At 56.3% G+C, this 20,867-nt stretch overlaps 2 protein-coding genes across 3 annotated transcripts; both read left to right on the top strand.

Annotated features, from left to right (window-relative positions):
- Positions 1-10,120: 10,120 nt before the first annotated feature.
- Positions 10,121-14,557, top strand: LTB4R2 (leukotriene B4 receptor 2). Of its 2 annotated transcripts, none has more exons than XM_075118929.1 (2): positions 10,121-10,356; positions 11,811-14,557. In XM_075118929.1, the coding sequence occupies exon 2, from the start codon at positions 11,830-11,832 to the stop codon at positions 12,958-12,960; it is 1,131 nt and encodes a 376-aa protein (XP_074975030.1). In that variant the 5' UTR covers positions 10,121-10,356; positions 11,811-11,829; the 3' UTR covers positions 12,961-14,557. The 2 variants fall into 2 exon arrangements, with proteins under 2 accessions (XP_074975030.1, XP_048676281.1); XM_048820324.2 differs by lacking the exon at positions 10,121-10,356 and adding an exon at positions 11,234-11,317.
- Positions 14,558-16,285: 1,728 nt separating this feature from the next.
- On the top strand, positions 16,286-20,640 carry LTB4R (leukotriene B4 receptor). Its single transcript, XM_048820326.2, has 2 exons — positions 16,286-16,375; positions 18,020-20,640. Exon 2 carries the CDS (start codon positions 18,037-18,039, stop codon positions 19,081-19,083), a length of 1,047 nt encoding a protein of 348 aa, XP_048676283.1. The 5' UTR covers positions 16,286-16,375; positions 18,020-18,036; the 3' UTR covers positions 19,084-20,640.
- Positions 20,641-20,867: the final 227 nt, after the last annotated feature.

The following is a 20,867-nucleotide window of genomic DNA, read 5'->3' as shown; positions in this document are numbered from 1 at the left end:
CCCTTGTTTCTTTCACTGTGGTTATTTTGTCCCTCAAACGGTGTGTGTCATTGGCCCTGCACTGCTGACACCGAATGGTAATTCTCCTTTGGACCACAAACTGCAACTCCTTCCCCTGTTGAGTGGGGCTCAGGGCGGCAGTTTCCATGACTTGCTGAGCTACCCAATGGAGCAGAAAACAGCCACCTAGCCCTGAAATTTGAGGGTCAGAGAGAGAGGCAGTCCACGAGGGGAAGGCGCTTGTCATTACAGCAGGCCTGCTACAGTCCCCATCATCTCAATGATACTCAAGGCCCTTATCCTGCACCCGAACCTGACACTGAACTCCCTTTCGCCCCCCTGTCTTTTTATTCACCCCCCTCTCCTCTGTCTCCCCTATGTGCCAGGCTGGGACATACATGGGGATCTGACACTATCATGGCCTGTCTGGCATCCTTGGCTCAGGGAGGGGAGTGGGGTCTAGTGGTTAGGGGGAAGGGCCAAGAGCCAGGACACCTGGGTTCTATCCCCAGCTGAATGGGGTCTAGTGAGTTGGGAGCATGACTGGGAGGCAGGACTCCTGGGTTCTATTCCTGGTTCTGGGAGGGGAGTGGGGTGAGTGGATTAGAGCAGGAGGGGGCAGGCAGGGATCCAGGATGCCTGGGTTCTATTTACAAAAAGAAAAGGAGTACTTGTGGCACCTTAGAGACTAACCATTTTATTTGAGCATGAGCTTTCGTGAGCTACAGCTCACTTCATCGGATGCATACTGTGGAAACTGCAGAAGACATTATATACACAGAGACCATGAAACAATACCTCCTCCCAGCCCACTCTCCTGCTGGTAATAGCTTATCTAGAGTGATCACTCACTCACGAAAGCTTATGCTCAAATAAATTGGTTAGTCTCTAAGGTGCCACAAGTACTCCTTTTCCTTTTGCGAAAACAGACTAACACGGCTGTTACTCTGAAACCTGGGTTCTATTTGATGTTCTCCCATGTCTCTCTCTCTTTTTCTTTAGCCGCCCCATCCTGCCTTCGTTCCCAGCCCCGGAAATCTCATCCCCTCCCTTCCCTTCTCTCTAACAGCTGCTCTGGAGATTCTCGCCAGGCCAGTGTTCCCTGCACATAATGCCGACTTCCCTCCTCTCTTTGATGCCCCATTTGGGGTGAGGCTGGCTGTGGGGGGGAGCTCTGCTGCTCCCGCAGTGGGGTTTGGAGGTCCAGCAATGGGGTGTGTGTTCGAGGGCTTTCGCTTCACCTTCCCTGGTTCTTCTCACTCAGACAGCAAGCAGCAAACAGACCAGAAGTCCGAAGTGCAGACAAGGTGACGTTTCTTGGGGTTAATTTCCAAGCAAGCATATTCCAAAGCCCTTCACACCAGTCGGGCTTCTCTCGGTATGCCGATAGAGTCTGTTCCCCAGTGTCCCCTTCCCAGCTCTGATGCCCCAGAGCCTTGTCCCTGTTCCCCACCCCTTAGCAAGCATGATTCCAATTTCCCTTCCCCCCACTTCCTGTTTGACCCCAGTTGATAGTGTAATAATCTCAGCTATACCTTCACCAATCATTTTACTGAGATTTAACCGACCAATCCTAACATATTGTAACATAATTCTCGAACCAATTATATCCCCCCACCCTAATTAACTTACACCCAGCAAAATTAATTATACAGTAGACAGAAACAATTAGAGAAGCAGACAGATTAACAAGAGAGAAGTGGGGGCCATAAAGATAAAACACACAGAAATGAGGGTTTCACAACCACAACCACTGATAAGTGAGTTGTTGCCAGAAAGGATGCTATCAGACTAAGGTTTCTTTAACCATTTTAAGATCTGTTTCTTTCTCTGGAGGCGATGGGCACTATCAGGACAGGATCCTCTTCCGAACAGCCCAATGCCACCTTATTTCAGTGTGGCTGGTTTGGGATGTGAGGATGCGACCATTCGCTTCCCAGCTTATGGCTGCCTCTGTTGCTTAGCCAAAGACCTTAGCCTAAGAACAGGGCCTCAGAATATCCTCATGAGAGAAGTCCCAGACACAGGTGGACCGTGATTTTCATTCTTTATTTTTATACCCCTGTAACTAGCTAAGTGATAAAAATACACCTAAGTTCTCAAAGTACAGGCCTTTGCAGGCAGGCCTGAATATTTATATTCTAACAGTGTCTATGGGGAATTCCCATCATTCCCGCTTGGAGGGATCAAACTCCCTCGTCCATAGAAGACCCTCTTTTGGAAGACCAAAGTGCTCGGGGATAGAGATCAAGAATGTGGGGGGCTGGTGGATCGTCTCTCGTCACCTTCCCCTGTCTATTCCAGACCCCCTGCTGGCCTCTTGACTTTCCCTGGGCCCCCCACACCACACGTTCCTTCCCAGAGAGCATGTGACCCTGATTTGCTCAGTGCCAGAGAGGGTGGAGGTGACCAAATTCTAGTTCTTCAGGGGAAAGCACTAGGTGGCTGCGAAGGTCCCAGCCCTGGAGCAGAGGGACCAGCTGGGCCTCCAGGCCAAGCTTGTGGTGGCCGGCTTCTTCATCTATGCTACAAGTCAATGTAACCAGGGGGGACGTCCCCTCCAGGCTCAGTGCCTCTGTCCAGGTGCTGGTGCTGGGTGAGTGGCTGTCAGTTCCTCATCCTCCTTGATATCGGCTGGGTGGCGCTGGGTGGCAGGGAGCCCTCCCCTGGCAGTCAGTGCTGACCCCAATGCCCCAGCGTGATGCTAGGGGGCATTGTCACAGTCTCTGAACCCCCGCCCCCATCTCCATGCTCTGATCAGGGAACGTCTCTGTGGGGTGCCGGCCCCCTGCAGGGCCCTCCATCTCTTTGCCCATCACCTCTCTCTGTCCCTCCTGGTGCAGTTTAATCCATCACCCCTCTCTGTCCCGTCCTGGTGCAGTCTAATCACCCCTTTTATCGCCACGGTAGCTTCACACGGAACCCATCCAGCAACCCAGGAACACCCTACCCCCACCCCCAAGTATTGATACAGAGGTCTATGGTGCCTAGAACATCTCAACAGAAGAGTCAATGAAGTTTTCCTGCTTCCAATATCCAGCTCACCAGAATGCAGGAGATGTGGGATAAAGTGGGTATCTTGACTTCAAAGATACATCTGCCTGCCTTGCATCTGTCACTCCATCCTCTGGGACTGAGAAGAAAGGAAGAAAGAAAGATGATGGAGAAGAAAGAAAGAAAGAAAGAAAGAAAGAAAGATTCTATTCTCATTTCTCCTCAGATCTTCCTTCTCTATGTATAGTCAAAGCTGTAAATTCCCCCATCTCCAGCTTTTAATTCAACTTTTTTTTAGTCCCTTCTGGCCTCTGAACCAGACCTCTTGTTTCCTTCACTGTGGTTATTTTGACCCCGCAGTGTGTGTCATTGGCCCTGCACTGCTGACACAGAAGGGTGATTCTCCTTCGGACCACAAACTGCAACTCCTTCCCCTGCTGAGTGGGGCTGAGGCCGGTGGTTTCCACCAATTGCTGAGCCACCCAGTGGAGCAGAAAACCGCCACCTAGCCCTGAAGTTTGAGGGTCAGAGAGAGAGGCAGTCCACGAGGGGTACGGGCTGGTCATTGCAACAGGCCTGCTACAGTCCCCATCATCTCAGTGATACTCAGGACCCCAATCCTGCCTCTGAACCTGACGTTGAACTCCCTTTCGCCACCCTGTCTCCTCATCCATATCATTCATTCATTCACCGCACCCTCCTCTGTCTCCCCTATGTGCCAGGCTGGGACATATATGGGGATCTGACACTATAATGGCCTGTCTGGTCCATCCCTGACTCAGGGAGGGGAGTGGGGTCTAGTGCTTAGAGGGGAAGGGCCTAGAACCAGGACATCTGGGTTCTATTCCCAGCTGAATGGGGTCTAGTGGGTGGGGAGGGTGACTGGGAGGCAGGACTCCTGGGTTCTATCCCTGGCCCTTAGAAGGGAGTGGGGTCTAGTGGTTAGAGTGGGGGTTGGGGGATACTAGACCCAGGACTCTCGATTCTATCCCCAGCCCTGGATGGGGAGTGAGGTCTCCTGGGTTAAAGCAGAGGGACTGGCCAGGCCTCCTGGGTTCTCTGCCCAGTTCTGGGAGGGGAATGGAGTTGAGCAGGGGGGCTGGGTGCCAGGACTCCTGGGTTCTATCCACAGCTCTAGGAGGGGGGCAGGGTCTAGAGTTGCTACTGAAAAATACAGCCAGAAAGCCATGTTGTCACAGATCCACAGGCTCCGTGCTACTCCCTAGCTTTGAAAATGTCTTTTGGCGGACCCCCAGCAGTGTGCCTGACCCCTGAGGGGTCCCACTCCTCTTTCCGCACCCCAGCCCTCTTGCTTCGCACCATGAGCTCTGCCCAGCGAATCCAGACGATACAGACCCCCACGGCAGAGAAGTGACCCAGGTGCCCCCTCTCTGCAGTGACACCCACCCCAAACAGAGCCGGGGTTATTGCTCAGCAGGACCTCACCAAGGGAAGGCCTTAGCTTAGCCCAAAGAAATAACAGCTAACACACACTCTGTGCTGGTCAAGCCCCAGCAATTCACCCCGAGCTGTAGCGTCCTCAGACTCTCTCCTTGACCTCCTTCGTTAGCCCCAGCAGAGAGGACACCCCGCCCCCCCCCCCGCCCCCTCTCCATCCTTTGCTCCTGAGCTGGGGTCTCTGCTCAGCTTCCCTTTTGAGAAGCGGGGAAATCTGTCTGCTCTGGGTCCTGGGCAGTGGGTTTGTCCCTGTCTTCTCCATTGAGATGGGGTGGGTCCTTTTAATGACCCAGACAGTCCGTTCAGACAGCGAGGGGACACCCTGCCCTCATGTCTCTCAGTTGGCCCCGAGAGCAAAGTTAATGCCACTGAGGAGTAATGCAAAACACAGGGGGAAACTGAGACATGCGTCGGCTTCATAAAAATATTACAGCCAGCTCCCGCTCCTTACAGAAGACTTTGCAGAAAGTAGCTCATCACGGCCATGAGGACTCGTGGCTGAATTTCCTGTGCACACAGGTCTTATGGGCTGGTCAGATGGGCAGGGTTGGGTCAGTCTTCCTGGGCGGAGACAGGGTCAGTGGCTAAGAGGAGAGCCTTGCTCCAAGCCCAGGGGAAGCAGCTCAGCATGGTGCTAACTCTCCTTCTGACTGTTCTGGGTGAGTGACCTCCCCTGGACATCCTCTGTCTGCCTCTCTTGTTGAATAGAACAGAGGGGGTTGGGATTCAGGACTCCTGGGTTCTATTCCTGGCTATGGGATCTTGTGAGTTAGCGCGGGGGAGTGGGGGGGGGGGCTGGGATTCAGGACTCCGGGGTTCTATCCCTGGCTCTGTGAGGGGAGTGGGGTGCAGTGGGTTAGAGCAGGCAGGAAGCCTGGAGTCTATCTGACGTTCTTCCCCCTCTCTCTCTCGCTCTCCTTTTCTTTAGCCCCATCCTCCCTTCATTCCCAGCCCCAGAACTCTCCCCTCCCTTCCCTTCTCCCTTACAGCCGCCCTGCAGAGTCTCCCTGATTACAGGTAATAGCTCATGTTGCTCCACCCACGCCCCACCTCTTCCCACCCAGTTCCGCCCCCTCTACCAGACATGCCGCTTCCTTGCTCCTCTCCCTTACCCATCAGGCCTCCTGCATGCTACGAAACAGCTGATCTCAGCAGTTGGGAGGCGCAGGAAGGGAGGGGGAGGCGCTGATCGGGGGCCTGCTGGCAGGTGGGAGGCGCTTGGGGAGGTGGGGGGGAGCTGATAAGGGGGCTGATGGTGGGTGCCACCATTTTTCCCTCATGGGTGCTCCAGCCACAGAGCACCCGCGGAGTTGGTGCCTGTGCTGGCAGCAGAATGGGGACTAGGGGGGTTAGAGCTGGGGGGCTGGACACCAGGACTCCTGGGTTCCATCCCCAGATCTGGGAGGGAAGTGCGGACTAATGGGTTAGAGCAGGGGAGGGTGGAAGTTAGGACTCCTGGCTTCTAGTTCCCTCGCTGGGCAGGTCACTGGCCATGGCTATGCCTCGGTTTCCCCTCTGCCGGCTTGTGGTGTTGTCATTTCACATGGGCAAAAGTCTCAGCCACCCTCCCATAACGGCGAAGTCTGGAGAAGGGTAAACACTGCTCTTATTATCCTGCAAACCCCTTGTTCCGCATGACTAGCTCATCATTCTAGTGGTATCGGCACCATCTTGCTGCCAGTGCACTGATGTTATCTACGGCTTCCTCTCTGCTTGGTGGCGTAGCTGTTTCACGCATTTCCCCTCTCCTGTTTTCCATCAGAGCTGATGAAACCTTCCCCCCATGGTGCCCATGCTGGGACCCAAAGACCTCGTGATGCCAGCTGACAGAGGGATCCCATGGGTTCACCCAAGAACCTCACATGAGGTATCTAGTGAATGCCCGTGTCGCATTGGTCATTGTAATCTTTGCAACACGTGTGTATGGAAAATATGGAGAGAGTTATGTAGCTATGCTGAAAATTATGTTCTCTGAGTCACATACCCGTGGCAGCAGGGAGGAAGGAGATGCGTATCTCACTCTGGCTGACGGAGTCTTGTATCGTTCACACTGAACGGCCGTTGGCGGTCTGAGCAAATCCGTGGATGACACAGGATGGAGGGAAAAAACAAAAGCCACCGGGGGGGGTGAAGCAATGAACTCTGGGGACTATAGCTGGGGTACAGATGGACCCCCGAGGCATTCCCTCAGTCTGTCAGGACAAGCTGCCGACAGCTGAGACACCGGATCAAATCTGAATCCGTCCCTGGTAGAGCTAGGAAAATATCCCATCTTGAGTTAAATGGTCTAGATTTTAAAGGCCTTGATTTGGTGACCTGGAAATCAGATCTCCTGGGAGGGGTCTAAGGTGTCCTCCCCATCTCCTTAAGGATCGTAGAACTGGAAAAGGTTGCCTGGGCCGTGGAGTCCACTCCCTTGCTATTGGATGCAGCCCCATCTCATAATTCCATTCATAAACCTATCAAGTGCCATCTTCACTTTGGTTAGGTCATTTGCCCTCTCAGTGCTACTGTTGGAGGCTGTCCCAGAACCTCCCTCCTCTGGTGGTCACAAGCCTTCATTGTCCGCTACCTTCACTAGTTCTTCGGCCTCCCTGGTGTTTCGCCACTGCTCTATTCATAGAGAGAAATAACACCACCTCTTGGCTTTCATTTTAGGCTCCCTTTAATTCTCCTCTCATGAGACTGGCTCTCCAGTCCCGGGATCATCCCAGGAGCCATTCTCTGCACCTGCTCCAGCTGGAATTCCTCTTTCTCCAGCCAAAACTGGACTCAGCCTTCCAGATGAGGTTCTGCCACCGCCTTCTACATCCTACATCTTAAAGACCTCATACAACTTGGAGGTTGCCCATCTAGGAGCATAGAATGAAAGAGGAGCTAAAGGGTGGAGATAGGTGGGTGGGTCATTCCCCAATCAAGCACACAAGAACTCAGTCAACATGGTGTTATGGAAAGTAGCTCTTGTCAAACAAACCTGGTTTAATTCCTTGATGAGAAGTTTGGTGAAATCACAAGTGTGGTTGGTAAAGTTCACTGCGTAGATGTAACAGACACAGGCTTTGGTGAGGTATTTGACCTAGCACAGCACAGCTTATCACACCAATGGAGCACACGGTAGTGGACTAAGGAATAGCTGATTGATAGATTGTTGTCACGTAGTCCTCACTGGGGAATCATCATCAGTGAAAGGAGGTGTTTCCAGTGGGGTCCCCTGACGCTACTCAACGGTGTCAACAATGGCCTGGAAGTCACTATGAAATCACTGCTGACGAAATTTGCAGAGGACACAAAGATTGGAGGACCGGACAATGGGGATGAGGCTAGGGCAGTTCTATGGAGGGAGACGGATGGTCAATTGGGCCCATCCAAACAAAGAGGTGAGCTGATTACGGTGTATAAGAGAAAATCCTGGCTACTGAAGTCCTCGGTAATCGAGGGGAGAAAGGCAGCATGAGAACTAATAGCTGGAAGTTGAAGCTGGACACATTCAAATTAGAAATAAGGCACAAATTTCTAACTGGGAGGGTGATTAACCAGTGGGACAAACTCCTAGGGGAAGTGATAGATTCTCCATCTCTTGATGTGTTCAAAAGCAGCCTGGATGGAGAATAAGCCCATCAGTGGCTATCAGCTAGGATGGGCAGGGATGGTGTCACTAGCCTCTGTTTGCCAGAAGCTAGGAATGGGCGACAGGGGATGGATCACGTGATGATTCCTTGTTCTGTTCATTCCCTCTGGGGCACCTGGCATTGGCCACCATTGGAAGACAGGACACTGGGCTAGATGGACCTTGGGTCTGACCCCGTCTGGCCGTTCTCATGTTCTTGTTAGTGTCAAGGTAGGTGAGGTGATATCTTTTATTGGACCAACTCTCCTTCAGCTCCGTGCAAGCTTGAAAGCTTGTCTCATCCCCCAGCGGAAGTTGGTCCAATATGAGATATTGCCTCACCTGCCTTGTCGCTCTACTATTCAACACAGCTGCACCGGCACTGCAAATATTACACCGCGGAGTCGGTGTTGCTCCAGGGAGGTATCTGAGTGCATTCAATATTATTCCTGGCATAGGTTATTCTTAGCATAGGTTTCTTCGTGGTACTGTGCTATAATGAGGTATTATCAGATGATACTCCAGGGAAGTATCTTTCTGCATTTAATACTATTTCCATACTACAGTACTATCGTCTTCAGTAGCACTATGAGATCCTGAGGTGAAGCTGGTCCAGGGACACATCTCCGTGCATCGTGCTGTCCTTGAGTATTATCAGATTATACTCTGGGGGAGCAGCTCCCTGTGTTATATACTTGGGTACCATCAGATGATATTCCAGAAAAGTATGTCTCTATGTCTCAGTGTCTCTATTGCAGCCCCCCTGCCAGCCCCCCAGCCTCTCTGACCTTCCTAGCTGTGAGATGGTGTGTTTACCCCCTCCCCAGGACAGACATTGGGGGTCAGGGGCAGAGAACCCAGGTGTTTGGCCACTCTTAGGCCAGCAGCAACCCTTGATGAGACCAGGAGTGCCATGGATGGGGGGGATCAGGATGGGATCCCGGTGACGAGCGAGGAGGGTGGAGTGGAGAGCTCAGACTGAGCAGGGGATCAGGGTGGGACCCTGGTGGCAGGTGAGGTGGGTGCTGTGTGGGGGAGTACAGGCTGGGGATGGGTATTTGGGATGGATTCTGGCAGCAGGGAGGGGGCGGGCAATGACCAAGCGGGGAGGCGGTGGGGATTGGGCAAAAGGAAGTCCAGATGGGTCATGGCCGTGTTAGAACACAGCTAGACACTCGCTGTCGTGTGGTCACTACAGCAGCAGGAGGCATAGACACACACACGCACACACGCACACCGAGCGGGGCACCCATTCTCCCTCTCTCTGTCGCTAAAACTCTGCAGGCCGGGGTTTTCTTCTAGCTCTGGGAGGGGAGTAGGGACTAGTGGTTAGAGCAGAGGGGCTGGGATTCTGAGGCATCCCACACTTCAGTGCAGGGGCTGACCTTGGTGATCTCTCAGGGTCCCTCCCAGCCCTGCATGCGGGGCCGAGCTGTCCTCAACCTACCCAGCAAACCAGGGTGAGGGAGGTCAGTGAATGCTACAGGAAGTGACGGAGATGAGTCAGTGCTGGCCCTGGGGCAGCACTAGGGGGCGCTGTGCTGCTGGGAGTTGGGTGGGAGGCTCAGTAGGGGGCGCTCTCCCCTCGCAATTAGCATCGGCACCTGGGGATGCTGTGGTGCAGGGAGCAGGCAGGTGACTCAGCACCCTGGGGGCCTCTTTTCCAGTACTGCAATCACACAACAAAACAGGAAGCCAGGACTCCTGGGTTGTATCCCCAGCTCCGGGAGGGGAGGAAAAGGGGTGTAGTGGGTTAGAGCTGGGGTCCAGGACACCTGGGTTCTACTGCCGCTTCTGGGAGGGGAGTGGGGTCTAGTGAGTTAGAGCAAGGGGGGCTGGGAGCCAGGACTTCTGGGTTCTCTCCCCAGCTCAGGGCGTGGTGAAGATTTTAAGGATGAGATCAGGCCAGCAGGAATCCGGGGTTTTCTTCCAGCTCCAGTCTCAGCACGCCTGGCAGGGGAGTTGACAAGGGAACAGACATTCCCTGAAGCGCCCAACCCGGGCTGAGGACGGAGGCGTGCGTAGGTGGAGTAGCCAGGTGTGGAGTCTCATTCTGGAACATCGGTGGGCCCCACATTCGACGGGCCGGCCAGGGAATCTCCCGCCGGCCCCGCTGGAGCACGTTAGCCAGGGCTCCTCGGTTCCCCAAAGGAGTCTCAGCTGAATAGTTACGGATGCAAATGTTACAGGGTGGCCTTATTGCAAGACGCCTCCCTTCTGTTTTCATCTCTGTGCAACAAGATCAGGGGTTGCCGAGTGCTCCAAACAGCAGCAGGAAACACCCCTGGTGAATGCAGGTGAGTCCTGCTCATTAGTGTTACTAATAATAATGGCAATAATAATATTAATATCAGGAGGAGGGTGGGGTGGGGGTGCTTGGAAAACAGTCTCTTATTTTTGAAATACCATGTTGGCAGAGAGGCCTGGGATCTCTGAGAGAAACCACTTTAATGGGATCATTTCCCATAAGCTGTGGGCGGGACAGGGCTGGGCTGGCAGGGGGCTGCGGGTCGGGAGGGAGGGGCACCGGCAGGGCAGGGGGGGTCCCAGGGCTGGGCTAGCAGGGGCTGCGGGTCGGGAGGGAGGGGCACCGGCAGGGCAGGGGGGGTCCCGGGGCTGGGCTAGCAGGGACTGCGGGTCGGGAGGGAGGGGCACCGGCAGGGCAGGGGGGGTCCCGGGGCTGGGCTAGCAGGGGCTGCGGGTTGGGAGGGAGGGGCACCGGCAGGGCAGGGGGGGTCCCAGGGCTGGGCTAGCAGGGACTGCGGGTTGGGAGGGAGGGGCACCAGCAGGGCAGGGGGGGTCCCGGGGCTGGGCTAGCAGGGGCTGCGGGTCAGGAGTGAGGGGCAGAGGCGTGTGAAAGCTCTCAGAGCCCTCCAGGTTTTCTCTCGCAGAGGGCTCCGGGGACCTTATCAGCCCCCAGCACCCATCCTGCGCTGTCATCTTTTCCCTGTGGGTGTCGGGAGCGGGGCGGGGACAGGAGGAATGACAGAGTCTCCAGAAGCCACTTCTTCCAGCCCTGGCGCTCCGAGGTGTGCCCCCACCCGAACCTTCCCTCCCTGGGAGCCTACAGAAGTGGCTGGAGGGATCCTGCCAACCCGCCTGGCTGCTCCTCGGCCCAGCCCCATGCTCTGGGGCCCCATTACTCAGCGGCTCCAGTCCAGACGTGCCGAGCTTCCAGCCAGCCCCCACCCGGCCATGGAGGGACTGGGCTAGGAGAGGACAGGACACGCCCGCCTGGATTGGAGGCCTCTCAGTGGGGTACGCTGGGTCGGGAGTGAGGGGCACTGGCGGGGGGGGGCAGAGCTGGGCTAGCAGGGGGCTGTGGGTTGGGAGTGAGGGGCACCGGCAGAGTTCGGGGGGGAGCACAGGGCTGGGATAGAAGGGGGCTGCATGTCAGGATTAAGGGGTACTGACAGAGTGTGGGTTTCTTTTTCTTTCTTTCTTTCTTTCTTTCTTTCTTTCTTTCTTTCTTTCTTTCTTTCTTTCTAATGCACTTTCTTTTTCTAATCTATCTCCCCATACGAACCTCCTGTGTTCTTCCATCTATCCATTGGTCTATCCCCATAAACACCTGTATCTCTTTCTTGTCATCCATCCATCCATCCATCCCCGTACCCTCTATCTAGCTAATCTAGCTATCTATCTCCATACACCCGCTCTCTCTCTCTCTCTCTCTCTCTCACTAGATGCCACCCCCTCCATCTCTGTTGTATCTCAACCCTTCTAACCTCATCTCCTCCCTCCCCCACAGGGAAATCTGTCCTGGCCCCATGCCCGATGCCACCATGAACAGCTGCCTGCACACCTCCAGCAACGTCACCCTCCTGACGTCCTCGGTCTCCAGCGTGACCGGAATCGTTTTCCTCCTCCTGGCTGCTCTGATCGGGCTGCCGGGCAACCTGTTTGTGGTGTGGAGCATCCTGTGGAAGATGAAGCCCAGCTGCCGCTCAGTCACCTGCCTGCTGGTCCTCAACCTGGCCATGGCCGACGGGGCCGTCCTCCTGCTCACGCCCTTCTTCATCCTCTTCCTCACTTTCAAGACCTGGTTCTTCGGCCTTGCCGTCTGCAAAGGCGTCTACTACCTTTGTTGCGTCAACATGTACGCCAGCATCTTCATCATCACACTCATGAGTGTGGACCGCTGCTTGGCCGTCAGCCGGCCCTACCTCTCCCAAGCCATCCGCAAGAAGCACCTGGTGGTCAAGATCTTGGCCGCCCTCTGGGCAGCGGCTGTCTTGTTGGCTGTCCCGGCCTTTGTGTACCGGCAGCTGCTGTCAGACCAGTCAGGGCGGTGGCTGATCTGCGAGCCGTGCCATGCCACACCAGGCCTGGCTGTCTTCCACTTCACCATGGAGACGGTGGTGGCCTTTGTGGTGCCCTTTGCAGTCATTGTGGGCTGCTACTCCGCCATCTTGGTGCGGCTGCGGGGCCGGCGGTGGCACCGCCGGGGAGCACGGACGGGGAAGCTCATAGCCGCCGTGGTGCTCTGCTTTGCTGCCCTCTGGGTGCCCTACCACGTGGTCAATGTGCTGCAGGTGGCCTCCAACGTGGCCTCAGGGAGGGTGGCGGAGAGCCTGGGCCATGCGTGGAAGGCTGGCCGGGCGGGGGCCACCGCCCTGGCCTTCCTCAGCAGCAGCATTAACCCCGTCCTCTACGTCTTCGCCGCCGGGGACCTGATCAAGACCTCAGGGGCCAAGTTCATTGCCCAGTTCTTCGAGGGGGCCTCCGGGGAGGTGCACAAGAAGTCGCCCTCCCAGAGGGACCTAGACAAGGACACAGTGGCAAGGGAAGGCATGGAGATAGGGCAGCTGCAGGCATGGGGGGAGGGGGCCAAGCAGGGTGGGACCATAGGGCAGTTGACACCCCCTGGACAGGATCCACACCAAGCTGCAGCCCCTTAGCCCTCCCTTATGCAGTCCTACTTGTTCACTGCCCTTGCGGGTGCTTTCCCTTTAAGGGTGAAGTTTCTCTCTGCTGGACATGATTTCTCATGGACACTTTCCCTTTAAGAGCAGGTCCTCAAGGACACCTCCCCTTTAATTTGCTCTTAAAGGAGAGTTTCTCGCTGCCAGACATTTCTCACTACTGGATACTTGTCTTCATGGACACTTCCCCTTTAATTTGCTTTTAAAGGGAAGTTGTGCCAAACATTTCTCACTGCCAGATTCTGGCCCTCATAGATGCTTCCCCTTTAATTTGCTCTTAAAGGGAAATTTCTTACTGCCAAACACTGCTGCCTTAGGTTCTTGTGCCCCTCCTGTGTCATGGGACACGCCCTTCACAGGCACAGTTTATCCCTGCCAGACTCCATCAGCATGGAGACTTTCCCTTTAAGAGTGGAATTTCTCATTGCCAGACTCTGCTCCTCAGGGAGATGTCCCCTTTAAGGACACCGTTTCTCACTGCCAGAGTCCAAATTTCAGGGTCACTTCCCCTTTAAGGGGCATTTAAAGGGGAATGTCTTTGTGCTGGACTCCCATTCCCATGTTGTATTAATGGGAGCAAACTGCTGCCTCCTTGTGGTGAAATGTGGGCATTGCGACTCCAGGTCATAGACGAGAAAGACATAGGAACTGCCCTGCTCCCAGACTGGCTCCATGACTCTGCCGGGTGCGGCCCAGGGCACATGCTGCTGTCCCTTGCCCCATGGACTCATGCGGTTACCACCTGTAGGTGCCGTGAATACAGAGCAGCACCCGTTCTGCCCAATAACTGCCTCTTATCCCACAGGCCGTGCAGAAGACAGGCCAGGCCAGCTACTCACCTGACGTAATACAAAGGTTGTTATAAGGATAGCACTACCCAGTCAATGTTCCTGGGGTCTATCCCCCGCTCTGGGAGGGGAGTGGTGTCTAGTGGTTAGAGCAGTGGTGGCTGAGAGCCAGGACTCCTGGGTTCTATCCCTGGCTCTGGGAGAGGAGTGGGGTGTGGTGGGTTAGAACATTGAGGGCTGGGCATCAGGACTCCTGGGTTCCATCCCTGGCTCTGCCACTGATCTGCTATGAGTCCTTAGGCAAGAAACGTCCTCTCTCTCTGCCTCAGTTTCTCCTCCCATCCCTTGTCTATTTAGTTTGTAAATAAGGCAGGAGTTGGCTGTCCTTCTGAGTCTGTGCAACCCCCGACACAAGGGAGGGCCCCCCGATCTCAGTCAGGGGTCTGGGCAGCACCTGGCACAATCTGGGCCCTGATCTCGGTGGGGATCTCTGCAGCACCTGCCACAACAGGAAGGCCTGATCTGACTCAGGTTTGTGCTGACAGTACTAAAAATATCATGCTTTGAATTCATGGACCGATACCATCTTGTCTCTGAACCACAGGGCAACAAGTTCTTTGCTCAAACAACACCCACATGAGGTGATGGGTTGAGGGTTACATACATCAAACTCATTCTTTGGTCAGTAGATCTGTAGATAAATCGATCATTGGTGTGTTAAGAGCCCATGTTTATGTTACATTGAACTAACTGTAATAAACTACTTCATAGGTATTGAAAATTCACCTGACACCCAGAGTTCCTGTTCAACTTCAGGAAGTCATGAAAAGCTTTCAGACTTTTACTAGTTGGGTTGGGTCAATTAAAGGTGGAGTCGATCCCAGCCTCTGGGAGAGGAGTGGGGTCTAGTGGGTTGTGCGTGGGGGGCCCAGGGCTCAGGGAGTGGGGTCTAGTGGTTAGACCGCGTAGGGGGGGCCGGGAACCAGGACTCCTGAGTTCTATTGTGGCTCAGGGAGTGGGGTCTCGTGGTTAGAGCAGGGAGGGGGGCTGGGAACCAGGACTCCTGGGTTCTATCCTGGCTCACTTTGGGAGTTGGATCTAGTGGTGGTGGTAGGGAGGCTGAGAGTCAGGGCTCTGGGGGTCTATCCTGGCTCGCTTGGGGAGTTGGGTCGAGTGGTTGTGGGGGGTGGGGAGGCTGTGAGTCAGGGTGCCAATCTGCTTTTGAGGCATCACAAACTTCAATGCAGAGGCTGGATTCGGTGACCTCTCAAGGTCCCTCCCCGCTCCACATTTCTATGCTTCTTTAAATGTGTAGGGCTGGGCTCTCCTCAGCCCACACGAGCAAACAGTATGAAGTAGATCGGGAAGTGACAGCGCTGATGCATCGGAAGAAGTGGGTTTTTTTACCCACAGAAGCTTATGCCCGCAAAAATCTGTTAGTCTGTAAGGTGCCACCAGACTCATTGAGCTGATTCAGAGCTTGCAGTCAGTGCTAACCCCAGTGCGTCGCTAGGGGGCGCTGTGCTGCAGGGAGTGAGGAGGGGCGGGGGCTCAGTGGGGTGCTCTCCCCCCACTGTCAGTGCGTCGCTAGGGGGCGCTGTGCTGCAGGGAGTGAGGGGGGCGGGGGCTCAGTGGGGTGCTCTCCCCCCACTGTCAGTGCGTCGCTAGGGAGCGATGTGTTGCAGGGAGTGAGGGGGGCGGGGGCTCAGTGGGGTGCTCTCCCCCCACTGTCAGTGCGTCGCTAGGGGGCGCTGTGCTGCAGGGAGTGAGGGGGGGCGGGGGCTCAGTGGGGTGCTCTCCCCCCACTGTCAGTGCGTCGCTAGGGGGCGCTGTGCTGCAGGGAGTGAGGAGGGGCGGGGGCTCAGTGGGGCGCTCTCCCCCCACTGTCAGTGCGTCGCTAGGGGGCGCTGTGCTGCAGGGAGTGGGGGCTCAGTAGGGGGCGCTCTCCCCACAGTCAGTGCTGACCCCTGTGTGGTGCTAGGGGGCGCTGTGCTGCGGGGAGGGGGCTCATCGGGGGCGCTCTCCCCCCACAGTCGTTGCAGGGGGTGTGACTCGACACAAGGCGTGATCCTCATGTGGGAACCTGTTCTCCAGCATCAGGGCGGGGGTCACTTCACTCACCGATCCAGTCCAGGGCTCCGGGGAGGTGGGGGTAGGGGGGAAGGGGGATAGAGGTTTCCAGCTTTCCTTTCGCCTCCCTCCCAATGGGCTCCACTCTGGGGAAGGGGGGAGAGGAAGCAGAGCCGGACGCCTGGGTCCCAAGAAGCATGGTCCCTTCTCCCCTCCCCCGAGGGTGACCCGATGTCCTGACAGTAGGGAGCTTTGTCTTCGACATGCAACTATCCCCTCCCAACCCTGAAAAAAAAGTGACCCCATTTTCCCCACTTGCTTTTAGGTCACCTCCCCCGAGACACCCAGCTCTCAGCGGGGCGGATCTGCCTGTGGGTTACCCAATGCTGCTGAAGCTTCCGCTAGATGCTCGTACCCGCTGACTCATCCACCTCGGAGCAGCCAGACGGGCTGGGGTGGCTCTGAGAGACGCCCCACAGCTGATGCGGCTGGAGGAAGCTTTGACTAGGGCAAGAAGGTCCTAAGGATTAGCTGTAAGCATTCAGTTCATGCCGAGCTGTGGGGATGACCGGGCTGGGCTAGCAGGAGTCTGTGCGTTGGGAGTGAGGGGCACCAGCAGACCTGGGGGGAGCCCAGGGCTGGGCCAGCAGGGGGCTGCGGGTCGGGAGTGAGGGGCACCAGCAGACCTGGGGGGAGCCCAGGGCTGGGCTAGCAGGGGGCTGCGGGTCGGGAGTGAGGGCCACCGGTAGAACTGGGGGGAGCCCAGGGCTGGGCTAGCAGGGGGCTGCGGGTCGGGAGTGAGGGCCACCGGTAGAACTGGGGGGAGCCCAGGGCTGGGCTAGCAGGGGGCTGCGGTTTGGCTGTGAGGGGCACTGGCAGAGCTGGGGGTGGGGGCTGGGCTGGGCCAGCAGGGGGCTGCGGGTCGGTGGCAGAGCTGGGGGGGTGTATGTGGGGGAACCACATCATCTAAGTCAGTGGGGGTGGAGGGCAGTCGGGTCCCTGGGTCCTGGGGTGCTGCCAAACTCCTGCCCTCCCCATTGCCCTCCAGTGCCCTGGTCGGCTCTTTCACGGGGAGGTGTCTCCCTCTCCTCCTTCCCACAATCTACCCCCCTTTTGCTGTGAAATGACGGTGGAATTAGCACCGTGTAAGCGCAGGGAGGAAGTTGCCCCATCAGCAGCCCACACTGTCCTCAGGAAACCATACACCTCTTCCCGCCTTGAGAGCCACCCGTCCACCCCTCCCCTACCCCCACCACTGCCACGGAGCAAAGGGGGGCTGAAGACAGGTAGATGGTGGGTGTATGGGGATGAATGGGGGGATGGATGCAGGGGACGTACGGGGGTGGGTAGACAGATAGGCAGAGGGGGTGGATGTCTATGGGGATAAATAGACGAGTGGGGGTGGCTGGAGGGGTGTGGCTGGAGGTGGAGACATGTACATGAGGATGGATAGACAATGGGGTGGGGTGCATGGAGGAGTGGATGTGGAGATAGACGGGGTTATGTGGGGATGGATATGTATGGAGTAGATGGCGGCGTGGATGGATGTGCATAGGGATGGATAGACAGAGGGAAGTGGGGAGATGGATGGGTGTGGGAGGGATGGATAGAACGAGGCATGTGGAGGGATGGAGGGGTGTGTATGGGGGTATAGATAGGTACATATGGAGATGGATAGACAGAGGAGTATGGGGGGTGGAGTGGTGTATGTGGGGGCTGGAGGGGGTGCATATGGGGATGGATAGGCAGGGGTGCTTATGGGGCTGGATACAGCAGCATGGGGGATGGAGAGGTGTGTATGGCGATGGATAGACAGGAGTGTGGGGAAATGGAGGGGCATAGGTGGGGGATGGAGGGTTGTGAATGGGGATAGATAGACAGAGGAGTGGGCGGGTGGATGTGTGCATGTTGGGGGACGGAGGGGGGTATAGGTGGATGGAGGGGTGCATACGGGGATGTATAGACAGAGGAGTGGGAGGATAGGGCGGTGTATGTGGGGGGATGGAGGGGTGTATAGGTGAATGGAGGGGGGAATGAGGGGGGATGGAGGGGTGCGTATGGGGACGGGTGGAGCGGTGGAGGGGGATGGAGGGCTGTATTTGGGATTATGGAAACTGAGGCAGGAGATGCAGTACAGAGTCCTTACTGTAGTTCTCACTCACCTTCCTATCCTCCAGACCCTTCTCTCGCCCCGATGACCAACGCCACCTTCAACGCCACTGCCCAGCCAGGTGCGCTGCCCCCGTTGCCCGGCGCCAAGCTGGGGCTGACCGTGCTCTCCTTGGCCTTCATCCTGGGCTTCCCGGGCAACGTCTTCGTGGTGTGGAGTGCTCTCTGCCGTGTCCAGAAGCGCACGGTCACCTGCCTCCTCATCCTCCACCTGGCCTTGGCCGACTGCGCCGTGCTGCTCACTTCCCCGTTCTTCCTTCGGCTCCTGAGCGTCGGAAAGTGGGAGTTCGGCCCTGTGGTCTGCCAGTTGTGCCACTATGTCTGCGGCGTCAGCATGTACGCCAGCATCTTCCTCATCACCCTCATGAGTCTGGACCGCTGCTTAGCTGTCACCAAGCCCTTCATCTCCCAGAAGATCCGGACCGCCCTGGTGGTCAGGTCCTTGGTCCTGGCCATCTGGATGGTCTCTTTCCTCCTTGCCTTGCCCGTCATTTTCTACCGCAAGCTGGTGCACAGGGGCAGGCACCTGCTCTGCGACCTGTCCCATCCCGCCACTGGCCACCTTGTCTTCCACAACCTTTTTGAGACCCTGACCGGCTTTGTGCTGCCCTTCACTGCCATCATCTGGAGCTACTGCGTCATCGGGCGCAGGCTGCAGGAGACCCGCTTCCGGAGGAAGCGCCGCACCAACCGGCTCATTGTGCTGATTGTGGCTGCCTTCGCCCTCTTCTGGCTACCCTTCCACGTGGTGAACATCCTAGATGTGGCTGGGGCTCTGAGCCACTCCAAGGGTCTCATCATGGCCGGGAAGTTGGCCCGGCCCACCCTGACGGCCCTGGCTTTCTTCAGCAGCAGTGTCAACCCCATCCTCTATACCTTCACCGGCGGTGCCTTGATTAAGTCGGCCGGCATAGGCTTCATGGCCAAGCTCTTTGAGGGGACGGCCTCAGAGATGTCCAGCACGCGGCAGGGGACGGGGCGGACCATCCAGCGGCGCGAGGAGGCCAAGTTGGAGATGCTGCAGGATGGGAACCCAGAGAGCATCACTGTTTCCACCAACCCCCTGGAATAGCCCTCAGCCACGTGGGACAGCCACTTCGACAATCCCACCTCATCCAGCAACACCCTGGACTAGACCTGGGGCCATGTGGGACTGGAGCACCACTAATCCCAGCACATCCACCATCACTCTGGACTAGCACTAGGGCATGTGGGATGGGAACTCCTAACAATCCCACCTCATCCATCAACACCTTGGGCTAGTCCTGTGTCCGTGTGGAACAAGAACGGAAAAAATCTTCCAACTGGCTCCTTCATAGGATATCCGGCTTGGAAGTGACCTCAGGTCATCTAGTCCAACCCCAGGGCCAAGCCCCAATTTTTGCCCCAGATCCCTAAATGGCCCCCTCAAGGATTGAACTCACAACCCTGGGTTTAGCAGGTCAATGCTCAAACCACTGAGCTATCCCTCCCACCTTCATGGAGTGATGGTGAAACTGTCAAGAATTTGCTGGGAGAGTGTTCGTTTGCTTCTTATTTGGGGGTTGACCTGGTCTGAACAACCTTCCCGCAACACCCATTTCCCCGTTTCTCACCAGCTGTGACTTTGCGGGATCAAACCCAGACTCCAATATCTCCACCTTGACCCCAACAGGGACTGGCCCAGCTACCCAGGAGAATAATTAGACTTTGTGTAAATACGGAACAGGGACTCAAGTCTGAGTGGGGATATATGATTTAGGGAGGGAAGGCGCTGCCATTGTTCTGTGGAGAGGACGCACCCCGTCTGTTCAAGTGGCAGGGAAGTGAAAGTTGAGGGGTAGAGGAGAATGGCTGAGGGACAGAGGCAGGTGGAGGGGGAAGAGGCAGCGAGAAACAGGGTGAGGGCGAGAGGGACGGAGGGAACGTTGAGAGGCTGAGGCTGGGCGAGTCCACGTCTTCAGGAAGTTACAAGAGGCGCTTGAGGCTACACTGGCCCCATTCAGGAGCAGGGCCCCCGTTGTGCCAGGCACTGCACAAACCCACAGTGAAACAGCCCCTGCTTCTAGGAATTCCAGTCTAAATGGGCAAAGACAGGATTATCGTCCCTAGTTTGCAAATGGGGAAACTGAGGCACGTGGGAGGTGCAGCGACTTGTCAAAGGTGATATAGGGAGTCTGTGGCAGAACAAGGAATAGAATGCAGGTGTCTGGGGACCCAGTCCAGGGGCCTGAACCACAAAAGCATCCTTCCCCTAAGTCTATTTTCACAGCCAGATAAAAAGGGAGTCTGGGATTTCACCAGGGAGCTTTCCTGTCTCCCGTCTGAGCGGAGATGTAAGGTTGGCTGCTCCCAGTGGCCAGCTCGGGTACTGCAAGCCATCGTTCCGTAGAGACGCGCCTAAAAGCAGCTATTTTTAACTCTGGCACCTGCTTAAAACCAGGGTAGTAAGTATGCGATTCATCCCCCCTAGGGGGCGCCAGCTCAGATCCAGCCCCAACGTGGCGGGGGGGCGACCGGCTGGCTTAGCGGGTGGGGAATGGGACACACGGCCTATCCCTGCCAGGGGGCGCTGACTCCAACCCAGCCCCTCAGCCTGTGAATTCACCCTCTGTGTTAATTTGCTTAATTAAAGGAAAGTTTCTTTGTAGTCTGTTACCACCGCTGGCCCTGGGAGGTCGTGCCTCCTTCACACCTGCGCTAGCATTCTGGTCGGTTCCGTTGGCGTTAGCCCTTTGACCCACTAGCCCCTGCTGCTGCCCCCTGCTGGAGGAAATGAGCCCTGCTGTGTGATGTGTGTGTGTCCCCCTGCTGCAGGGGATCAGACCTGCAGTGTGTGTGTCCCTGCCAGCCCCTGCTCAGGGGGAAAAAATTGCT

Source organism: Caretta caretta, chromosome 13 (assembly GCF_965140235.1).
Source record: "Caretta caretta isolate rCarCar2 chromosome 13, rCarCar1.hap1, whole genome shotgun sequence".
Lineage (NCBI taxonomy): Eukaryota > Metazoa > Chordata > Testudines > Cheloniidae > Caretta > Caretta caretta.
Note: the sequence above shows the minus strand (reverse complement) of the source record. Positions and strands in the feature narration are given on the sequence as shown.

Bases quoted from the DNA above. Each gene is read 5' to 3' on its own strand.
- LTB4R2 (XM_075118929.1), top strand. From the start codon at position 11,830: ATGCCCGATGCCACCATGAACAGCTGCCTGCACACCTCCAGCAACGTC.
- LTB4R (XM_048820326.2), top strand. From the start codon at position 18,037: ATGACCAACGCCACCTTCAACGCCACTGCCCAGCCAGGTGCGCTGCCC.